This window comes from Astatotilapia calliptera, chromosome 13 (genome assembly GCF_900246225.1).
Source record: "Astatotilapia calliptera chromosome 13, fAstCal1.2, whole genome shotgun sequence".
NCBI lineage: Eukaryota > Metazoa > Chordata > Actinopteri > Cichliformes > Cichlidae > Astatotilapia > Astatotilapia calliptera.
This window is the reverse complement of record NC_039314.1, coordinates 30,815,160-30,834,232: the sequence shown is the minus strand read 5'-3', so window position 1 is coordinate 30,834,232 and position 19,073 is coordinate 30,815,160. Positions and strand designations below refer to the sequence as shown.

General features: G+C 42.3%; 2 protein-coding genes across 2 annotated transcripts in view; both read right to left on the bottom strand.

The window, feature by feature from the left end:
- Positions 1–466: 466 nt before the first annotated feature.
- LOC113035193 (NACHT, LRR and PYD domains-containing protein 1b allele 5-like) lies at positions 467–4,471 on the bottom strand. Its single transcript, XM_026190546.1, has 9 exons — positions 4,440–4,471; positions 4,191–4,256; positions 4,016–4,086; positions 3,715–3,770; positions 3,366–3,580; positions 1,505–1,770; positions 923–1,039; positions 702–839; positions 467–545 (listed from the first exon to the last, which is right to left on the bottom strand). Coding segments are annotated over exons 1-9 (954 nt in total). The 5' UTR covers positions 4,441–4,471; the 3' UTR covers positions 467–521.
- Positions 4,472–4,677: 206 nt separating this feature from the next.
- LOC113035428 (NACHT, LRR and PYD domains-containing protein 12-like) overlaps positions 4,678–19,073 on the bottom strand; it is a gene marked incomplete at its 3' end in the record, with an annotated part of 29,291 nt that continues 14,895 nt past the window's right edge. The window contains exons 6-8 of the mRNA XM_026190980.1: positions 7,104–7,277; positions 6,193–6,366; positions 4,678–4,849 (exon numbers count right to left, since the gene is read on the bottom strand). Of these exons, the coding sequence (XP_026046765.1) occupies positions 4,678–4,849; positions 6,193–6,366; positions 7,104–7,277 (520 nt within the window). The remainder of the gene's footprint in view (positions 4,850–6,192; positions 6,367–7,103; positions 7,278–19,073) is intronic.

The window sequence follows — 19,073 nt, the reverse complement described above, 5'->3', positions numbered from 1 at the left end:
TGTCCGGCAGCCTCACCTCTGTCAGTGCAGCTGTGGCTACAATGTAGCCATCACCAGTGTGTGAATGTGTGTGTGAATGGGTGAATGTAGTGTAAAGTGCTTTGGGGTCCTTACAAAAAAAACAGCTAGACACACCTCCCATGAAGATCACAATAGTGACTGTCAGTGGTCTTTGAGATTCATCGTCACAGCTCCACAGATTCTTTAGAAATCTGTCTTCCTTCACATTAACTTCAGCTCTGTGGAAAGGCATCGATCCTCCTCACAGAGAGCAGCGATCAGCAGTGAGCTGGCTTCACTTCCTTTTCGTCGCACTGTGTCCATCACGTCTCGAGCTTTATCTGCTCTGCTCTGCTGTGATCTGACTGATTCCATCTCCTGATCATTGATAACACGCTGCTGCAGGAGTTTATCCAGACGTTTGTTTAAAACAGGTTCAGACACTTTTTCAATAAACTGTGAGCGAACTGTGAGCAGCCTCTCATCCACCGGGACTCCGGCCTCTGCGGGGACATCCCTCATTAAGGTTTCTGTTCTTGGTGCTGAAGGAACAAAGATAGATAACAGACATGTAACAGGACGCTGACCTGCAGATGAAAAGAGACTTAAGTATGATTTCAGTTGAACTTTTATGAAATAACCTAGTAGCAGATGTTTGCAGGGTCATTTCTACTCTAGCTTCTGGCAGCAACCTTACCTGGCAGGTAAACAGATGATTTCCAGGTTTCTGTCCCCTCTTGGTCTTTGACCATCAGAGTCACAATCTCTGGATTTGTAGTCAGGAAAACTTGAAATGTTGGATGGTAATTTGGGCCAAACTTGAAGTGAAATTGTGTTTGCTAAAAACCAACAGAAAGGTGCCATTTTCATGACGAGTGAGTTATCCAGGACTTTAATTTAAGCAGCATTTAGTTTGACTCACCTCCGGCTGTATCCTGCTCTCAGGTTCACAGTGGATACTGTACCTTTGACCTAAGCTGAAAAGACAGTCAGCAGGGGTCTCAATGTATTCAGCACCATGTCCTTGTTGGGCAGCCACCTTCAGAGACAGGACAGTTTATTATGCTGGTAATGTTAATAAGTCTATTCACCTGTAGAGCTCATTTAAACGCATCAGGTGTAGAACATCATGTGTGAGTATGAATCAAAGAAAAACAATAATTCTTGAGATAAAACAACTTTGCACAGAGAAGGAAAGCTCTGGGACTTTATTTTTATCAGTAAAGTGTCAGATCTGACATTATGGTTCACAAACATCAAATGTTCACAGCTCAGGGTCATTACTGGGAGTGAATAATGAAGAGTAGTGATTGGTCAGCAGATCTGACAAGTCTGAAGGTGAATGTGATTACATAAACGTTAACTGGAGTCTGATCCTGTGTTTCAGGTAATCAGGGAGGAATGACCAGTAAACCTGTACATAATTTTAGTTAAACATCAGAAATGCTGAGAAATCATTTGGATTCTGAGAGGACCATAGAGTGATGATGTTGAAACTGTTTACCTCTGGCAAAGGGATATTTTCCTGCAGCAGAAACATGTTGATTCTTCGAGATCCTGTCTCCAGAGGTCGGAAGAACAGCAGAACTTGACCATTTATGGCTTCTGCCATGTTCAGGAACCGCTTGAAGACATCCCAGATGAGGCCAAAGGCAGAGAGGTGAGGGACTTTCACAACCACATGGGTGGCAGTGATCTCCAGCGGCTCCAAGATGCTCATCCCATCATCAGAGATGTGGGCAACAGACAGCAGGCCATCAACATGCAGTGCTGTGAAAGCAAAGAGCTTTTAATTCTGAGAGTTCAGATTTACTTCTCACCATACCTGAGAATTACATCTCCTCCAAACTACAGGTTCACTTCCATCCTTTCTTGTTATAAATAAACTGCATTATGGTTATTTGTATAATGCAGAACAGTTCATCTTAGTATAATATTTACAGGCCAATTGCACTTGTCAGTATTTTACCTAAGGTGTTAGAAAGAATCTTGTTTGATAGAGTTAGTGTGTTCATCTCTTCTCTGGATGATCAGTTTGGCTTCAAACCAAAGCACGGCACTGACATGTGCATATATGCACTCAAGGAAATAGTCAGTTTGTACAGGGCTAAAAATTCATCTCTCCTCATGTGTTTCATTGATGCCTCTCAGGCTTTTGATCGAGTGAACCACAGAAAACTTTTTGATAAACTGAAGACACGGGGAGTTCCTCAGTACATGGTGAGGATTCTCTCTTACTGGTACGCTCATCAGAACATGCAGGTTAAATGGGGAAGCAGTATTTCTGCCCCCTTTGATGTCAGCAATGGTGTTAGACAGGGTGGGATTTTGTCTCCAATTTTATTTAATTTGTATGTTGATGATTTGTCCATACAGCTGAGAGCCTGTAACACTGGGTGTATATTAGGTAAAACATTGATAAATCATCTCATGTATGCAGATGACCTGGTTGTTTTTAGTCCAAGCAGTGCTGGGTTACAGGATCTTCTTAATGTCTGTACTGAATATGGTGTACAATATGATATGAAGTACAATGCTGCTAAAAGTGCTGTTTTGATATGTAGAACCAAGCAGGATAAACAGCTAAATTTCCCTTTGTTTAAACTGGCACAAAAAACTCTTGAAGTTCATAAAAAGGTGAAATACCTCGGTCACTTTATTACTGAGCAAATGAATGATGATGATGACATATACAGACAGCGGTGTAAGCTCTGTGTGCAGGCAAATACTATTGCACGCAAATTCAGCTTTTGTTCACTTCCAGTTAAAGTGGCTTTGTTTAAAGCGTATTGCACACCGCTATATACTGCCCCCTTGTGGTCATCCTACAAACAATGTAGCATGCAGAAGCTGCATGTTGCATATAATGATGTGATGAGAATCCTTTGCAGGATACCTAGAAGTGGTAGTGCCAGCCAGATGTTTGTAGCTGTGGGTGTCTGGACTTTTAAAGCACTTTTAAGAAAGTTAATGTTCAATTTTAGAGAACGACTGGATGGTTCGAGTAACAGTATAATTTTAGCACTCACAGATCCAACACTGAGTGGTTCCCGTTACTCATCCAGTCTGAGAAAGCACTGGTTAAAGTTTTTGTGTATTTATTGATTTATTTTAAGTAATTGTGTTTTATGTATATTATGGTTTTATATTTTTACAAATGCTTTATATACTTATTTATATACATATATATATATTTAATGGTTTATACCTTGTGTTGGGGGGTGTTGTGTGTGTGTTTCTGTCTTGTTTTTTATGGACATGAAGTCTTCCAATAAAGATTGAATTGAATTGAATTAACTGAGCACCACACAGTAACACAGATGTTTTCAGAGCATCATCACAGCAGTCAGCATTACAGTGCTCACCCTCCTTTGTTTCACAGTGTGGCAGGTGGAGCTGACGGACTGCATCCTCAGAGCATGTGATATTGAACAGCGGCCCTGCAGCTGTTTTTCCAGCTGGCTGAAGGAGGCTCTCATCCCATTGGTTAGTCTGGTACAGCAGCTCCGCCTCCTGAGCCATAACAAACACCAGTCTGGTCAAAGTACACTGGAACACACCTGGACCAGGACACCTGAACCTGTAGGACACAGAAGGGCTGAAGCACTTCAACCAGCCTGTATGAGCTAAGGTCTGATCACCTCCCGCTGTATCACACGTGTCATGTCACATCATTACATACATGTTATCAACCTAATGTGAAACTAGAAGCACCTGTAGGAGATTTGTGTGGATTCAGTTTGTACTTCAGGGGTGAAGCTTGATGGAGGCTGGAATTCAGAGAGGAAACAACATCAGCTGTTTAAAGCAACAATAAACAAGTAAGCAGTGAAGAAACTACATGGAGTACACATTATTGATCTGTACATACGATGACACTAAATCTTAAACCTTATTGGCTGTCTGGCCTGACTGATCTGCCTTGTGCTGTAACACATATGACACAGTTTCTGTGCTGAAAGCCTCTGTTTTTGTTCCATAACACAATAATCAGATCCACGTGCATTTCTCTCACCTCTGTGTCATCCTGAGACAAATCAAGCTGTGTGTCTAATGAGTCTGGATTGAGTCTGACCTCAGAGTCACCTGATGAGAGACAAACACTGAATAATTCAGGATTCCCTGGAACTCTAACTGGTGCTGTTTACAATCATATTCATTTGTTAGTGGTTTTCTAACAAAATACAAACTGTTTGTGAGGGATTTCTCTTTCTTCTTTAGGGACCCACCATCTTCAGCTGCAACCTTCTCACTCACTAAAAAGATTTAAAAAGTATTAAAATATTTTGACCAAAACCAGTACCTAAAAAAAAAATCATCAAAAAACGAGCAAACATAATTTATAGATTTTTGCAGAATGAAACAAGTACAAACTAGCTGTCACGTGATATGGTATTGATGAAATATTAATGAACATGACAAATAGACTAAGTACTCACTGGTTTTGTCTCTGGAAGATTTAATAGTCTTGTTATTGAAACTGCAGACAGTAACGTTAAAACGCAACTGATTAATATGCACTAAGTCAACCCAGAGAAACAGAAGAAAACAGACTTTACCATGAAGATCCTCAGTGTGGATCAGTATAATATCAGCCTGATGTCTGAAGTTTAGTGTCAGCACAACTTTCACATCATATTCATCTCAACACAACTAAAACATGCTGACTGACCTCAGAGTTTCAAGTCCACATCCTGGACTCTCCAGAAAACCACACAGATGCTTCACTCCTGAATCCTGCAGCTTGTAGTTGTAGCTCAGGTCCAGCTCTCTCAGATGGGAGGGGTTGGACTTCAGCGCTGCTGCCAGATAATCACAGCTGATCTCTGACAAACCACACTCCTTCAATCTGTATAAAGAATGAAAGATGTAAGTTTATTAGACAAAGTGTGAGCTTGGAATCATTCAGTGTTTCATCATCTGTTCAGAGCTGAAGAAGGTTCAGAATGTAGAAGTTTAGAAAATGGAAACTCCAAACAGCTGAAGCCAACAGGAAGCAGCTTCAAACAAATACAAAAACTCTTGTTTTTCTAATTTTTCACATTAAAGTCGTACAGTTATCATAAAACCATGAAAAGACTTAAAAAGGGTTTATGCTACAGTTTTATCCAGCGTCATCTCCCTTCAGATTTATGATCGTCATGCATTATTGGCGATCAAATCTGCTATGGATAATTTTCAACAAAACAAGGTTGTTTTTCCAACGCAGTTTGAGCGTAGCACAGCACCCGGCTTATGTCCATTCTTGCTGATCAGCTCATTTTTTGCTTCAGAGGCCTCATTGGAGGAAGAGAGCTGGCTTTCTTGTGCTGCTTTGGAGAGAAGTGGATCTTCGGGGGCCTGTATTCCTGGGTTGCTGCCGGTAAAATAATCCTGAGACTTGCCAGACCTGGACCTGGACACAGCTTCGGACATCGGTCCCACACTGCTATCCATCATCAACAGTTCACTGAGGCAGGGTTGTGTTCCATCACATTTTAAACATGCTGAGGTAACTCCTCTTTTAAAAAAACAGAATCTAGATCCTAGCTCTACTAGTAATTATCGGCCTATTTTAAAATTGCCATTTATAAACAAATTACTAGAAACAATTGTAGAAAATCAGTTTAGGTCCTTACTATGCAGATTACAGATTTTTGACCCTTTCCAGTCTGGCTTTCAAAAGCAGCACTCCAGCGCTCTCTTAATGGTCTATAATGATCTATCAAGGGCTTCTGATACAAGGGATTGTTCTGTGATCATTTTGCTTGATCAGACCTCTACATTGGAGAGACCAAACAGCCACTTCACAAGCGCATGGCACAACATAGAAGAGCCACCTCCACAGGACAAGACTCAGCAGTCCATCTGCATCTTAAGGATAAAAAACACTCTTTCGAGGATGCCAATGTTCACATTTTGGACAGTGAAAGAAGCCATCTATGGCCACTGTGAGCGACCATCTTTGAACAGAGGCAGTGGTTTAGGACACCAACTGTCTGCCATCTATAATCCAGTTTTGAGTTCCCTCCCCAGACGCCTTAACACCCACTCACATCCTGGGCCATCTGACCTCAGGAATTCGCATGATAAGGTGGAGCCAGGTTTCACAATGAGCTCACCCAAAACCCTGGCTGATTGGGACCCACACCCAGCACAACATCATATTTAAAATCATATTCATCTCAGCACAATTAAAACATGGTGACTGACCTCAGAGTTTCAAGTCCACATCCTGGACTCTCCAGAAAACCACACAGCTGCTTCACTCCTGAATCCTTCAGGTTGTTTCTACTCAAGTCCAGCTCTTTCAGATGCGAGGATTTGTTCTTCAGTGCTGCTGCCAGATAATCACAGCACATCTCTGAAAAACAACAGTTCCTCAATCTGTATAAAGAAGGTTCAGAATGTAGAAATTTAGAAAATGGAAACTCCAAACAGCTGAAGCCAACAGGAAGCAGCTTCAAACAAACACAACAAGAAAAAAATTGTGAATTTTTCGCTGTTTCACTGTTAGTGGGTTTAATCATTCCTGCTGCACTGTTTGTCCTTACTCTGACTCGTCACATGTTTGGAGGCATATTTGATGTTTGCTCTTCTGGAAAATATGGAATGGAGACACACTTCAGTCTTTATGGACCTGTTTCTGTACCTGCCACCTCCATTCTAGATGTTTGTACATCAGCTTATGAAATCCTGCCTGCTGTTGAAGTCTAGCATTACCCAGCAAGCCGTGCAGCAGTGTCAGTTTGTAAATGCGAAATAATTCCTGCTCCAAACTGTTTCTGTTTCACAGATTGCTGTGTCCTGTAACCCTTGACCTGCTAAAGCAAGTCAGCTGTGGATTATTTGTTGTTGTGTCTCTGAATTAGGAAAGGTCGGCAGGCTGCTTGCCGCCCTGTGGAGGGCTGCAGCCTAGTGTAGCCTAGAGTGTCACTGTTTGAAATGTGAACATTGTTCTGCTACAGTCAATGGACTAAATCAGAGAAGAAGAAAACAGACTTTACAATGAAGATCCTCAGTGTGGATCAGTATATCAGCCTGATGTCTGCAGTTTAGGGTCAGGCACAACATCATATTTAAAATAATATTCATCTCAGCACAACTAAAACAAGGTGACTGACCTCAGAGTTTCAAGTCTACATCCTGGACTCTCCAGAAAACCACATAGTTGCTTCACTCCTGAATCCTGCAGATTGTTGCTACTCAGGTCCAGCTCTCTCAGATAGGAGGGGTTGGACTTCAGTGCTGATGCCAGATAATCACAGCTGATCTTTGACAGCCCACACCAAACCAATCTGTATAAAGATGGAAAGAAGTAAGTTTTAGTAGACAAAGTGTGTTCTTGAAACTATTTATTGTTTCATTATTTCATCTGCTCAGAGCTGAAGAACGTTCAGAATGTAGAAGTTTAGAAAATGGAAACTCCAAACAGCTGAAGCCAACAGGAAACAGCTTCAAAAGAACACAACAAGAGAAAAAACTCTGAATTTTTCACATTAAAGTCGTACATTTCTAACAAGAGTATTTTAAAGGCGGCGTCACTGATGATTGTCTTCTATTCAATTAAACGTTGGTTTTCCACATGGTAATGGTTTTAATGATGCACAAAAGACTGAGTGCAAAGAGCGAGTGAGGAGGATGACAGTGAGATGGTACAAGAGAATCAAGAACCTGGCGAGGAAATGAGCAGGAGCCTGTTGAACTGAAGCTTTCACAGAGACGTCTTTTACTGCACATAACCAGGACACAGACTCTTAATCCTGAAATTTGGATGACCTTTCTCTCTTTGTGTTCACAAATGATGCAATAACTCTGTGACTGTCCTGGAACTTTCAGCAGTATTGTTACATCCTTTTTCCACAGCTCTTATGACAGCAGTGTACATTCACTGCAGGCACAATCTGCCTCTGCTTCAGCACCGTTTATGATGCACAAACTGCAGGAACCAAACTCATTCTGGCTCATTTGAATTATGTCTGCATACAAAGACACTTTGAAACTCTCATCAGTATGTTTCCTGGCCTACTAGGAGGGATCAAACTCTGGATCTTTTTTCTGGATCAGTTAAGGATGCTTTTCCATCCGAAGAAAGACCAGCACCATACTTGTTGTGCATAAAAGGTGGGAACATCAGCGCTGCCACATGGGCACAACACTGCATGAACAAGGACTCAGTACTTCCAATAAAGGACTAGGACAAAGAACAGGTGAGTGAGAAGACCCTGTTGGTGTGGACGGACCATCAGGGGCTCCAAGACTAAGGAACAGAGACGTCCATGTACCAGCTGAGGATGCTGCAGTGATCCTGGAAGCTCAGTCCAATCTGAGGCCGTACCGTGTAAACTACGTGAACCACAGTTTCTTCACAGACTTTAGCCAAGTGAACATCTGGAGATCCAACAGTGCACGAGCTGCAAGCGATCAGCTGTTTTCTCATATACACAGATTCTCTCATCAGCTGCTGTGATGTGCATGCACTTCTCAAATCTGCTTGAGCAGCAGTATATCCTTGATGTTGTTCCTTTCTAACCAAAGATATGGGACTGAGCTCCACTGAGCTAGTTCTACTTTCATTCAGATATAAACTGCTACAGTCTGCTGCTCCTTTCTTTGCTACCATCACAGGAGCTCTTTATTCTGTTCTTCACTCTTATTGGTTCTTTGTGTGCTTGTTTTTAGAATAGTAGTCAGTCTTATTGTTCAAAGAAGGCAGTCAGTTGTAACTAAATGTAGCTGCTACAAGTAGTTTTTTTAAACTTTATATTTATTGGGTATTTTTTTCCTGGAAAGTGGCCGCCGACCCCGAATCAGATGTGGATGAGGCGGTGTTGTGGGAATCGTCAAATCCGAGCCTCCAGAGTGTGAGGACAATGGCTGGAAAGCCTCAGCTGAGCCTCTAGGGGGGTCAGGTTGGATCCTGGCAGCCCTCACCCTGGGTGCTGGGACAGGCACAGGAGCAAACTGGACACCGGTCACCCCCACCCGAGGGACAGGAACGGCTGCAGGAGTAGGCTGGGTCACAGCTGCCCTCGCCCTGGGAGCTAGCAAAGGAATGGGTGATGGCTGTGCATCAGCAGCACCGTCCAGAGGAATTGGTACCGGTGCGGGGACGTGCTGAGCCCTAGCTGGTCGAGGAGCTGTTGCAGGGACAGGCTGAGCCTTTGCTGCCTTCACCTGAGAAGGTGAAACAGGTGAAGGTGAAGGCAGAATCTGAGCCGCTGTGCTAGCAGGAAAAGTCTGAGCAATGGGTGTGGAAATAATGACTGGATGAGTGATACTGACAGGTTTAGAGGTGTGAATATTTTTAATAATGGCCTGGGATGATGAAACAGTTTCTTCGGCGGCAGAATGGTGAGTATTAATTGGATAGTCCAGAATGTAATCACAAAACACAGTCTTTTGATTAGGTAGATGGTGAAAAGTCTCTGGCTTGCAGTGAGGAGTAAGAAAGGGAAAGTACTGCCTCCTGCCACTCGAAAATGTCTGAGTCCACTGGGTCACAGACGTGTCTTCGTGGCACGGGTCTTGTCATTCTGTCAGGGATGTGTGTGGATGAGAGGAAGAGATAACCCAAATGCAGGACTCACGGTGAGAGTTGGAGTTTATTATAATGACGGGACGAGCAGAACGTATGATGGCTGAACTGACTGAAAGACTGGCTGGCTGAACTGAGTACACACATGCTGAGTAGACAACATCAATGACAAAACGCTGGACCGAGAGAAACTGAGGGTTTAAATACAGGCTGGATGGTGAGTGATTAGAAACTGGTGAGTAAATGGCTGAACTTAATCTGAGTAAAGACACATGGAAACAACTGGAACAGCAAAACAGGAAATGAGAACGAGTGACAAAATAAACTGAACATGAACAAACTGAAAACACTGGTTGAGCCACCCAGGAACCCTGACAGTCGTTCCATAGTATGAATTTCGTGTATTATTTCTGTCCAGTCAGAAACAGTAGGTGGTTCCTCATTCAGCCATTTATGTGTTATAGCTTTCTTGCTGGCTGCCTGTAGTATCTGTAGCAGTTATCTATCCCGTTTCTTCAATCTGGTTGGTATATTGCCTAAACAAAAAGACACTGAAACTCCGTTCAAGCTGTGACCCAATTATCTGCTTAGTGTGTTCAATCACAACTGACCAGTAGGGGGAGATTTTAGAACACTCCCAAAAGACATGGAAATGGCCTGCCAAAGTATATCCACATCTCCTCCAACATTTCCCTTGGTCAACATTTTTGCTTTGGAGTTCTTTAATCTTAGGTGTGATTAAAAAACAAAACAAACCTCATAGTTTTTTTCCAAGTGAATTCTGTCCATAGTTCTAAACTTAATGTAGGTGGTAGACAACAGTTTCCTTTCTTTTTGTAGTGCTGAGTAGATCATGGAAATTAGTTTTTTTTTTTTAGCAGTTTCCCTTTGCATATATGTATAAAAATGTGGACTAGAGATCTTCCCTCCTTATGCTGGGCTCACACTGTGCGATTTTTGGCCCATTTTGAGCCAATTTTTGAGTCGTGCGACTGTTTTGGTGATCAGCCTGATTCTGGCCTTCATCGTGCGTCGTGCATCTGTAACAGTGTTTATGTGGTGTTAAATACCACTTGCAACAAATGTCAGTGTAATGGGGAAACAACGCCCCCCCCCCTTGGTGTGGCTGGCTGCATTAATCGCTGCCAGTCTGCCGTAGCCATACGAGAGGTGAGTTGTATTGTTCCGCCCACGATATAGCCAAGTAGTACAGCACATAAAACATGTTTGATTAGCTGATGGGCACCAAGTGTAATAAGTGCTTAGTGGACACATGTCCAACACCAGTTTATGTACTTTTCATTTGTTTATTATTGTGTAAAACTGTATGCTAAAGTGGAATGCTAATGGGACGTTCTGCCGTAGTGTGCTGTGCGGAGTGGTGTGTGGTGAGCCTGTCCACTGATAAAACACCGTTGTTTCCATTCAGGCAATAAAGTGGCAACGATTGATAAGAGACTCCTTGTCTTCTTCAACACAACGCAGAGTCGAGGAGTCTGCTTGGGCCGAACTGTTGCAGCGGGATGAAGCAGAAACCGGTTACACGTCGTGTAGTATACGTGGGGTAACGAGAAGCAATTAACACCTCACGACCAGCTCCCGATCATAAATCACTTGGTCGTGAGGGTGTCACCACAGCCGCTCACACTGCGCACGCGCAAACACATAAACGTCGGTGAAAAAGATGGAGTAGCACAGCAGTGCAACGTGTGATCTGAACACAAGGGATGGAGGCACTTGTAGAACTCATCCGAGCCTTTTCGATGTGGCCTCACAAAATTATCACGACTGCAACAACCGTGAAAATAGTTGGATTTACATGCTGCTCAATCACAGCTGCCTGATCAATGTTTTTCATTAGCTATTTAGCAAAGTTGATGGCGGTGGTGTGCGTGTCTGTGTGACAGAGAGGGAGAGCGAGCGACAGAATTTCTGTTATAACTTTTATTTTATGGAGGCACAGTGTGAGCACTCGGGTCAATCAGAGCATCGGGCCGTATAGTGTGAGACCTGCATCGTGACCTACGAACTTCTAACCCCTGCGAGTCAATTGTACAGTTTGAGCAGGAGCTGAATAACGCGACTGAAAAAAATCGCACAGTGTCTGCCCAGCTTTAGACAACAATCTCCATATTAAAATGCAATTTTAATTGGAGATATCTAAAAAAAATAAATAAATAAAAATCACCTCTCCTCAAGATGTAATTGACTGACATTTGTTGGAAGGTATCTAAACCTTTTTCAGATGATATTTTCCAGTATGCAATGATACCTAGGTTGCACCAGTTTTTAAACCTACTGTCAATATTTGCAGGGGTGAATGCTGTGTCATATGCTGGCCACCATAGTATTCTCGCGTCTCTTTCTAAGATTTTATCTTTAAGTTCCCAAAACCAGATATTTTGGTACTTTTATGCAGTAGGATACTAGCTGGAAGAGGGACATGAATTTCCACCTGGTCTATTTTTTTCCATCTGGTGTCACATGTTGGGTTGCACCATGCAATCAGGACTCTGAGCTGTGTAGCTTTATAAGTTTTCTAGACATGCCTCCTTTATTTCTAGGTAACTCTAATGTCTCATACTTTATTCTATTCTCCCCCCACCTCGACGGGCAATGCCAGGAATAAATAAAGCAGTTTAGGTAGTACCGTCATTTTTATTAATTCAATCCTGTTATGCATATTCATTGGCAGTAGCAACCATCTGTCAAAATCTGCTTTTTCTGCATCCAAGGAGAGCAGAGCCATGTCTGGATGTTCTGAGTTTGAGTAAAGTACATTCAGTACTCTGCGAATACCATGCTGCGCTTGCCGGCCTTTTATAAAACCATTCTGGTCAGTATCAGCGAGAAGATGAAGGTACCGTTCAAGTCTGTTTGCCAGTACTTTACTTATTATCTTGGCGTCAGAGTTTATTAATGAGATTGGTCTATAAGATTCACATTTTGTAGGTGGTTTCCCAGGCTTAGGGAATACCGTTATGAGTGCATTACGCAAGGAGGGGGGAAGCTCTTTTAAATCATAACTTTCCGCTAGCATGTCGTATAGAGGGCGTACTAATTTGTCTTTAAATATTTTGAAAAGGTCTAGTGGGATTCCATCTGGGCTGGGAGTTTTTCCCATTTTTAATTTATCAATTGCAATCGACAGTTCACTCATAGATAACTGAGAGTCTAGTTCACATCGAGCTTCTTCAGACAGTGAAGGGGTGCTTATTGAGTCAAAGAAGGATTCTAGTGATTCTTGAGTCGCATCTCCTGTTGAGGTATATATTGTGAGTAGTAGAGTTCAAAGAGTTCATTTATTCTGTAAGGATCTGTGGTGTTTTCGTCTGCAGTTCTAATTTCATTTATTGTTTGTTCGTTCAGTAGCGTTTTTATGCGCCATGCCAAAAGTTTTCCTGCCTTTTCCCCCTGGTCATAGTAGGTCTGTCTCAGTCTAAATAGTCCTGCTGAGGCTTTCTCAGTAGTTAATTTATCATATTTTGAGCAGTTCAACCCCTAAATATTTAATTAAGTTCGTATTCCAACTACCCTTTAGGAGTTTACAAATATATTTGTTTGGTTTATATTTAGAGATAAGAAATTGAGTTTTGTGAAGGTTTAATTTGTACCCAGAATATGAGCCAAACATATTGAGCAAAGATAGTAATATTGGTAGGCTAATAGTGCGTTTAGTAACAGTCACAAGGACATCATCTGCATATAAACAAACCTTGTACTCTTTGCCATTGATGATAACACCTGTAACTTCCTCGCATTCTCAATGGCCTGTGCCAATGGATCAATAAACAGTGCAAATAGAGCAGGGCTAAGAGGACAGCCCTGTCTATATCCTCTTTTAAGAACTAAGTCTGAGAGGTCCCCATTAACGTTTATCCTTTTATAAGGAGAATTATACAAGGACCTCAAACAACTAATCATCTGGTTATTAAAACCAAGGTGTTTTAGAACCCAACATAAAACTCCCATCTGACGGAGTCAAAGGCTTTTTCAGCGTCAAGGCTAAGAACTACCATCTCTATGTTTTTGATATCATTTATTTGATGAAGTGCCCGTCTTATGTTATCATGTGTTTGTCTATTCTTTACAAATCCTCTCTGACCAGTATCAAAAGTTCAGGGAGTATAGGTTCAAGTCACTTGGCCAATATTGTTGCAAATATTCTATAGTTTATATTTAATACTGAGTCTGTAGGAGCTATATTTGGTTTTGTCTTTTCCAGACTTTGGTATTACAGAGATGAGAGCTTGTCTCCATAATACTGTTATTTTGCCCCCCCTTATTTTGTTCTGTCCCAATAGAAGGTAAATCTAGAGAGGCCAAGAAGTTATCTACAATTGTTAAATCTGTTGCTGGGGGCTGGTTATATAAATTTGAGTAATACGCAACAAAGGATTTTTGTATGTCTTCCAGGTTATATTGTATCTTATTGGTCTGTGGGTTCTTTATTTTGTGTATATACCTGTCGCCTTGCTGTTTACGTGTCTTTCAGGCAAGAAATTTCTTAGCTTTGGGGCCATTTTCATATTAGGTCTGCTTAATAAATCTATCTTTGTTTTCCATTTGGTTCTCATACAATTAACTTAATAAACTGATCCGTAAGGCCAGCAATGTTGTGGGGATGGAGCTGGACTCCCTCAAGGTGGTGTCGGAGAGGCGGATGCTGTCCAAGATAAAGACAATGTTGGATAACACCTCCCACCCACTCCATGACATGTTGGTCAGCCACAGGAGCTCGTTCAGTGAGAGACTGAGATTACCGAAAAGCACCACTGAACGACACAGGAAATCATTCCTGCCTGTGGCCATCTCCCTGTACAACGCATCCACTTAACACACTGTTTGCTGCTACAACTACACATGTTTCTTTTCCAAATATTTATTTATAAGTGACTTATGTATGTATGTATGTATATATATGTATATATTGTACTATTCTTAGTTAGCGTATTGTCTGTCTTGTCTTAATGTTGGTTTAAAATGGAGCACTGTAACAAAAAATAATTTCCCCCAGGGATCAATAAAGTATTCTGATTCTGATTCTGATTCTGAATTCGTTAAGGACCTGCCTTCTAAGTAATAGCTGTGTCCGAGTATCTTCATTATTATTTTTCATGTATTCGTCTTCTAACCATCTGAGTTTCATGACTGCCTCCTCAATTTGTCTCTCTTTTCCCTTTTTCTTAATAGGTGACCACATTAAAAATTTACCTCTGAGAACTGCCTTAGCAGCATCCCATAACACAGCGGTCCCCAACCTTTTTTGCACCACGGACCGGTTTATGCCCGACATTATTTTCACGGACCGGCCTTTAAGGTGTCGCGGATAAATGCAACAAAATAAAACTAGTACCGGTACCGAAAAAAAGAAGATTTATTCATAACACACGTGAAAAGACCCAGGAAAACAGAGTAAATGATACAAACGATAACAAAATAACGCTGAAAACCGATAAAAACCCTGAAAAAAATACATTTCACACCTGAGCCTCAACTCTCGCGGCCCGGTACCAAATGAATCACGGACCGGTGCCGGTCCGAGGCCCGGGGGTTGGGGACCGCTGCCATAACACACTGGGTGAAATGTCTCCATTGTTATTATCATTCATATAGTTTTTAAATTCATTTTCTACAGATTTACAGAACTGAGTTTCATTGAGAAGGCTGGAGTTAAATGGTAAATGGCCTGTATTTATATAGCGCTTTACTGGTCCCTAAGGACCCCAAAGCGCTTTACATATCCAGTCATCCACACATTCACACACACATTCACACACTGGTGATGGCAAGCTACATTGTAGCCACAGCCACCCTGGGGCGCACTGACAGAGGCGAGGCTGCCGGACACTGGCGCCACCGGGCCCTCTGACCACCACCAGTAGGCAACGGGTGAAGTGTCTTGCCCAAGGACACAACGACCGAGACTGTCCAAAGGGTCGCTTTACGCCTAGTGTCCAAGTGTAATGTCAAATAAACTCCAGCATGATCTGAAATGTCTCTTACTCCTATATCACAATCAATAACCCTGTGTCTGTCTGAGTTGAGCATGAAAAAGTAGTCCAGTCTAGAAAACATCGAATGAGAGTGAGAAAAAAAAGAAAAACGTCTTTGGATGAAGATCTCCCCATACATCCACCATGCCTAGTTCTTTAAGCAATTTATTTACTTGATTTGCTTCAGGTAATATCTTTTTTGTTCCTGTTGAAGAGTCTAATGGTGGATTAAGGTGAATGTTCCAGTCACCCCCACATATTATCACCCCAGATACTTCTGCACATATTAAATCAAAAACTCTTTTAATCAATTGCCTGTCTCTTCCTAGCGGTCTGTAAACATTTAACAGTGTAACCTCTTTATGGTTAATAAAACCCTTCACTAATAGGTACCAGTTTGATCAACTAGTCCCTGAATGCAATTGACACCCTCTTCTTGACGAGAAGCAGACTTTAAAATTGACATTGGGACATCAGTGGTTCGCACTAAAGCAAGAACACCACCATTATTTCATGCGGCTACCATATCGGCGCCAGCTGTGGTCTCAAGGCTGGAGCTGAACATAACAATCTGTGTTTAGACTCTTCGTTCCAAACGCTCTTGTTCACTTATCTCCGAGGCCGAGCGCTGGATGAATAGCTGCAGGGCAGGATGGCTGTATCTGCATCAGCTTACTTCTCACCCCTTACCCACCGCTGTGGCTTGTAACGTGCTTCATGATGTTGTGATGTGGACATTTATGTGCTCTTTGTGCAGAGGAGTTTTTTGTTTTCTGTTGTCATGCTGTCCTCCCATAGGAGCGCAGCATGAGTAGAGCTCTCTCTTCCCCTCCTCAACTTGCCCATTGTATTGTACATTTCAGTGTTTTTCCATAATACTACCAGCCTCCGACTTGACTCCGCATGTGATGTAAGGTCGGGGGGGGGGGGGGGGGGGGGTTATGAGGAGAAATATGAATGTCTAAACAGCTGATTTAAGAGGCTAAATGACCTCCTCAACAGGCCTCTGGAGTCTTGAAGTCTTCTTCAGGAAAACAGGAAACAGGAAGATGTTGCATTACCGCCACCAACTGGTGTGGAGTGTGGACCGAAATGACAAAAAAGTAAAAAATAAATTCAAATCCTCCCAAACAAATGGGTCTGCCTTAAAAACCAAAACTTGTTTAACTTTCACTTATAGAGTTCATGCGAAAGAAATCAATCAAGTCCAGGTTCACTTTCATATCGTCCAGCTTTGTGATCAGATGTCTTCTTTCAACATCATACTTCTGACAATGCAATAAAACATGTTCGCACACTAATATCCATATCTACCATCGGTCTCCTTGTTGCTTCTTTTGCTCTCCTATATGCCATTTCACTTCCTTCAACTCCATGATGCACTGATACCCATAAGAATGTGACCATAAGCCACATCATAATATATCTGAATAGTGTTTGCTGGATCTCAATCAGAATGTCAGGCCTGCATTTTGAGTGACTGTCTTGCAAACTGGCCAGTGACGAGCTCGAGTCCGAGCATATGAGTCTTGAAGTTCTCCAGAAGCCTGCTAATGAACTAATCATTTGATCCAGGTGTGTTCACCCAGGGTGAGATTTAAAACCTGCAGGACACCGGCCCTCGAGGCCGGGAGTTCGACACCCCTGCTTTAGCCAGATCGGCGCACATGCAGTAATGTACAAGCGTGGGTTTTTCAGCCAAAGGGTCATGATTACTTACAAAGATGAGGAAAGTTTACATTGGCCATAAAGTTACATTGGTGATTGTAAAGAGGAAATCCTCAGATGGTACTCACGTTGTGTCGGAATGTAATTTTTCCTGAATGCATTGTACTCTCATCTCTCTGTTGTAGCGTGGCGCCTCTGCAGTTTCCCATGGTGGTCGTTTCATCCTTGTCCTCAGCAGTTCTACTACAGGGATCAGGTTTCCACCGTCCATCAGTCCTCTTCTCCTCTTCTCCTCTTCGCCTCAGATCGGCAGCCACCTCCTGTGCTTCATTATAGATTACCAGTCCGGTGTTAAAATGAACTTAAAATGAACCTGGATAGAGTGTCTGGAAACGAAGGCCTTTTTCTTTTAACGCTCTTCGAATAGTGGCGTATCCCTTTCTCTTCGCCAGGGTGTCACTGGTATAATCTTGCTCAGAAAACACGCATTTCCCTTTATACTGAATGTGTCACGTTTCTGGGTCATTTTGACCCAGCATTTTCTCTTTCTTATATTTTGGTGTCTTTCTTTAGTGATGCTGTTTTGATTATTATTATTATTCTACATTTAGTTCAGTGTCAAGCCTGCGTCTTTGTAAATTGTTTCTTGTTTCCTGTTTTACTTTGAAGGTTCATGTCTGATGTTAGTATGTTCAGTTTTACTCCCCCCCCCGTCTCATTAGCCCTGATCTCTCCCAGCTGTGTCTCCCTCCTGTTTCACATTCCCTGATTACTCCCCTGTTGATATATGCGTTTTCCTTTGCTCTCTGTCACATCCTTAATGTTGCTACCCTCTGTGTGCTTTGTCTTGTACTCCGGTTTAGTGGCTCAGTTCCTGTGTTTCAGTTCCTATGTTTTGTTTTGTTTTGTTTTTGTGACTTATATTTATGAGGCGTTTTTCCAACAATAAAAGCTGCGTTTAGTCCCATCTTTGAGAGTCCTGCGTTTGGGTCCTTTCCTGCCTTTTTATTTTTGTCTTTTGTTATCCATGAGTTTAATCTTAAACTCAAGGAAACATATAACAACAGATCTTGGGTTCAATTCCTGCGGAGGCTTAGGGCCTAACAAGCGGTGACATCTTTGTATCCCTAGCGGGGTGTCAGGAAGTCCCAGCTCAGTCTTAATAAAATTGTCAATAAATTCCATTATATTATTTCCTTTCGCTCCCTCCGGTATGCCATGAATACGTACATTATTTCTTCATGAGCGTGCCTCCAAGTCTATTAGCTGTGCCCGAAGGTGCTCTTGTAGTTTAAGTGTATGGGAGAGCATGTCTTTCACATCCATACCAAATCCTTCCATTTCAGACACTCTCCGTCCAGTCTCCTCAATCCTTTGTAGAGATGGACCGATCCGATATTACGTATCGGTATCGGTCCGATACCGACCTAAATTACTGGATCGGATATCGGAGAAAAATAAAAAATGTAATCTGATCCATTAAATATCACGAAAGCACCTCACAAAACTTGCAACACACCGTAACTCACCTCAGAACGTTAGCACGTCGGAGCAGTATGCATCACGTGATAGAGCAGCTGTGGCATGCGGGACCTGTCGGTGGTCTGGATAGCATTTGGAGCTTCGCTAGCAACCCGGCATTTCATCTCCGACAAAGTTATCCCCGAGAGAAGTAAAGCAAGTGTGTAAGTCCATCTCTGAATGTTTGTAAAGCATTCCTGCGTTAAGCTTAACAAGCGACTGCCTCTCCTGCTGCTACTTCAATCATGAAACTGCTTAATGATCAGCTGATCGGCTTTTCTGTCGCTAGTCCGTGTCTCTAGTTTGCTTTTGGCCCACTTTGCACCAGGGCATTAACAGGGAAAAGGGGGCACAAAGACATACTTTTCTTT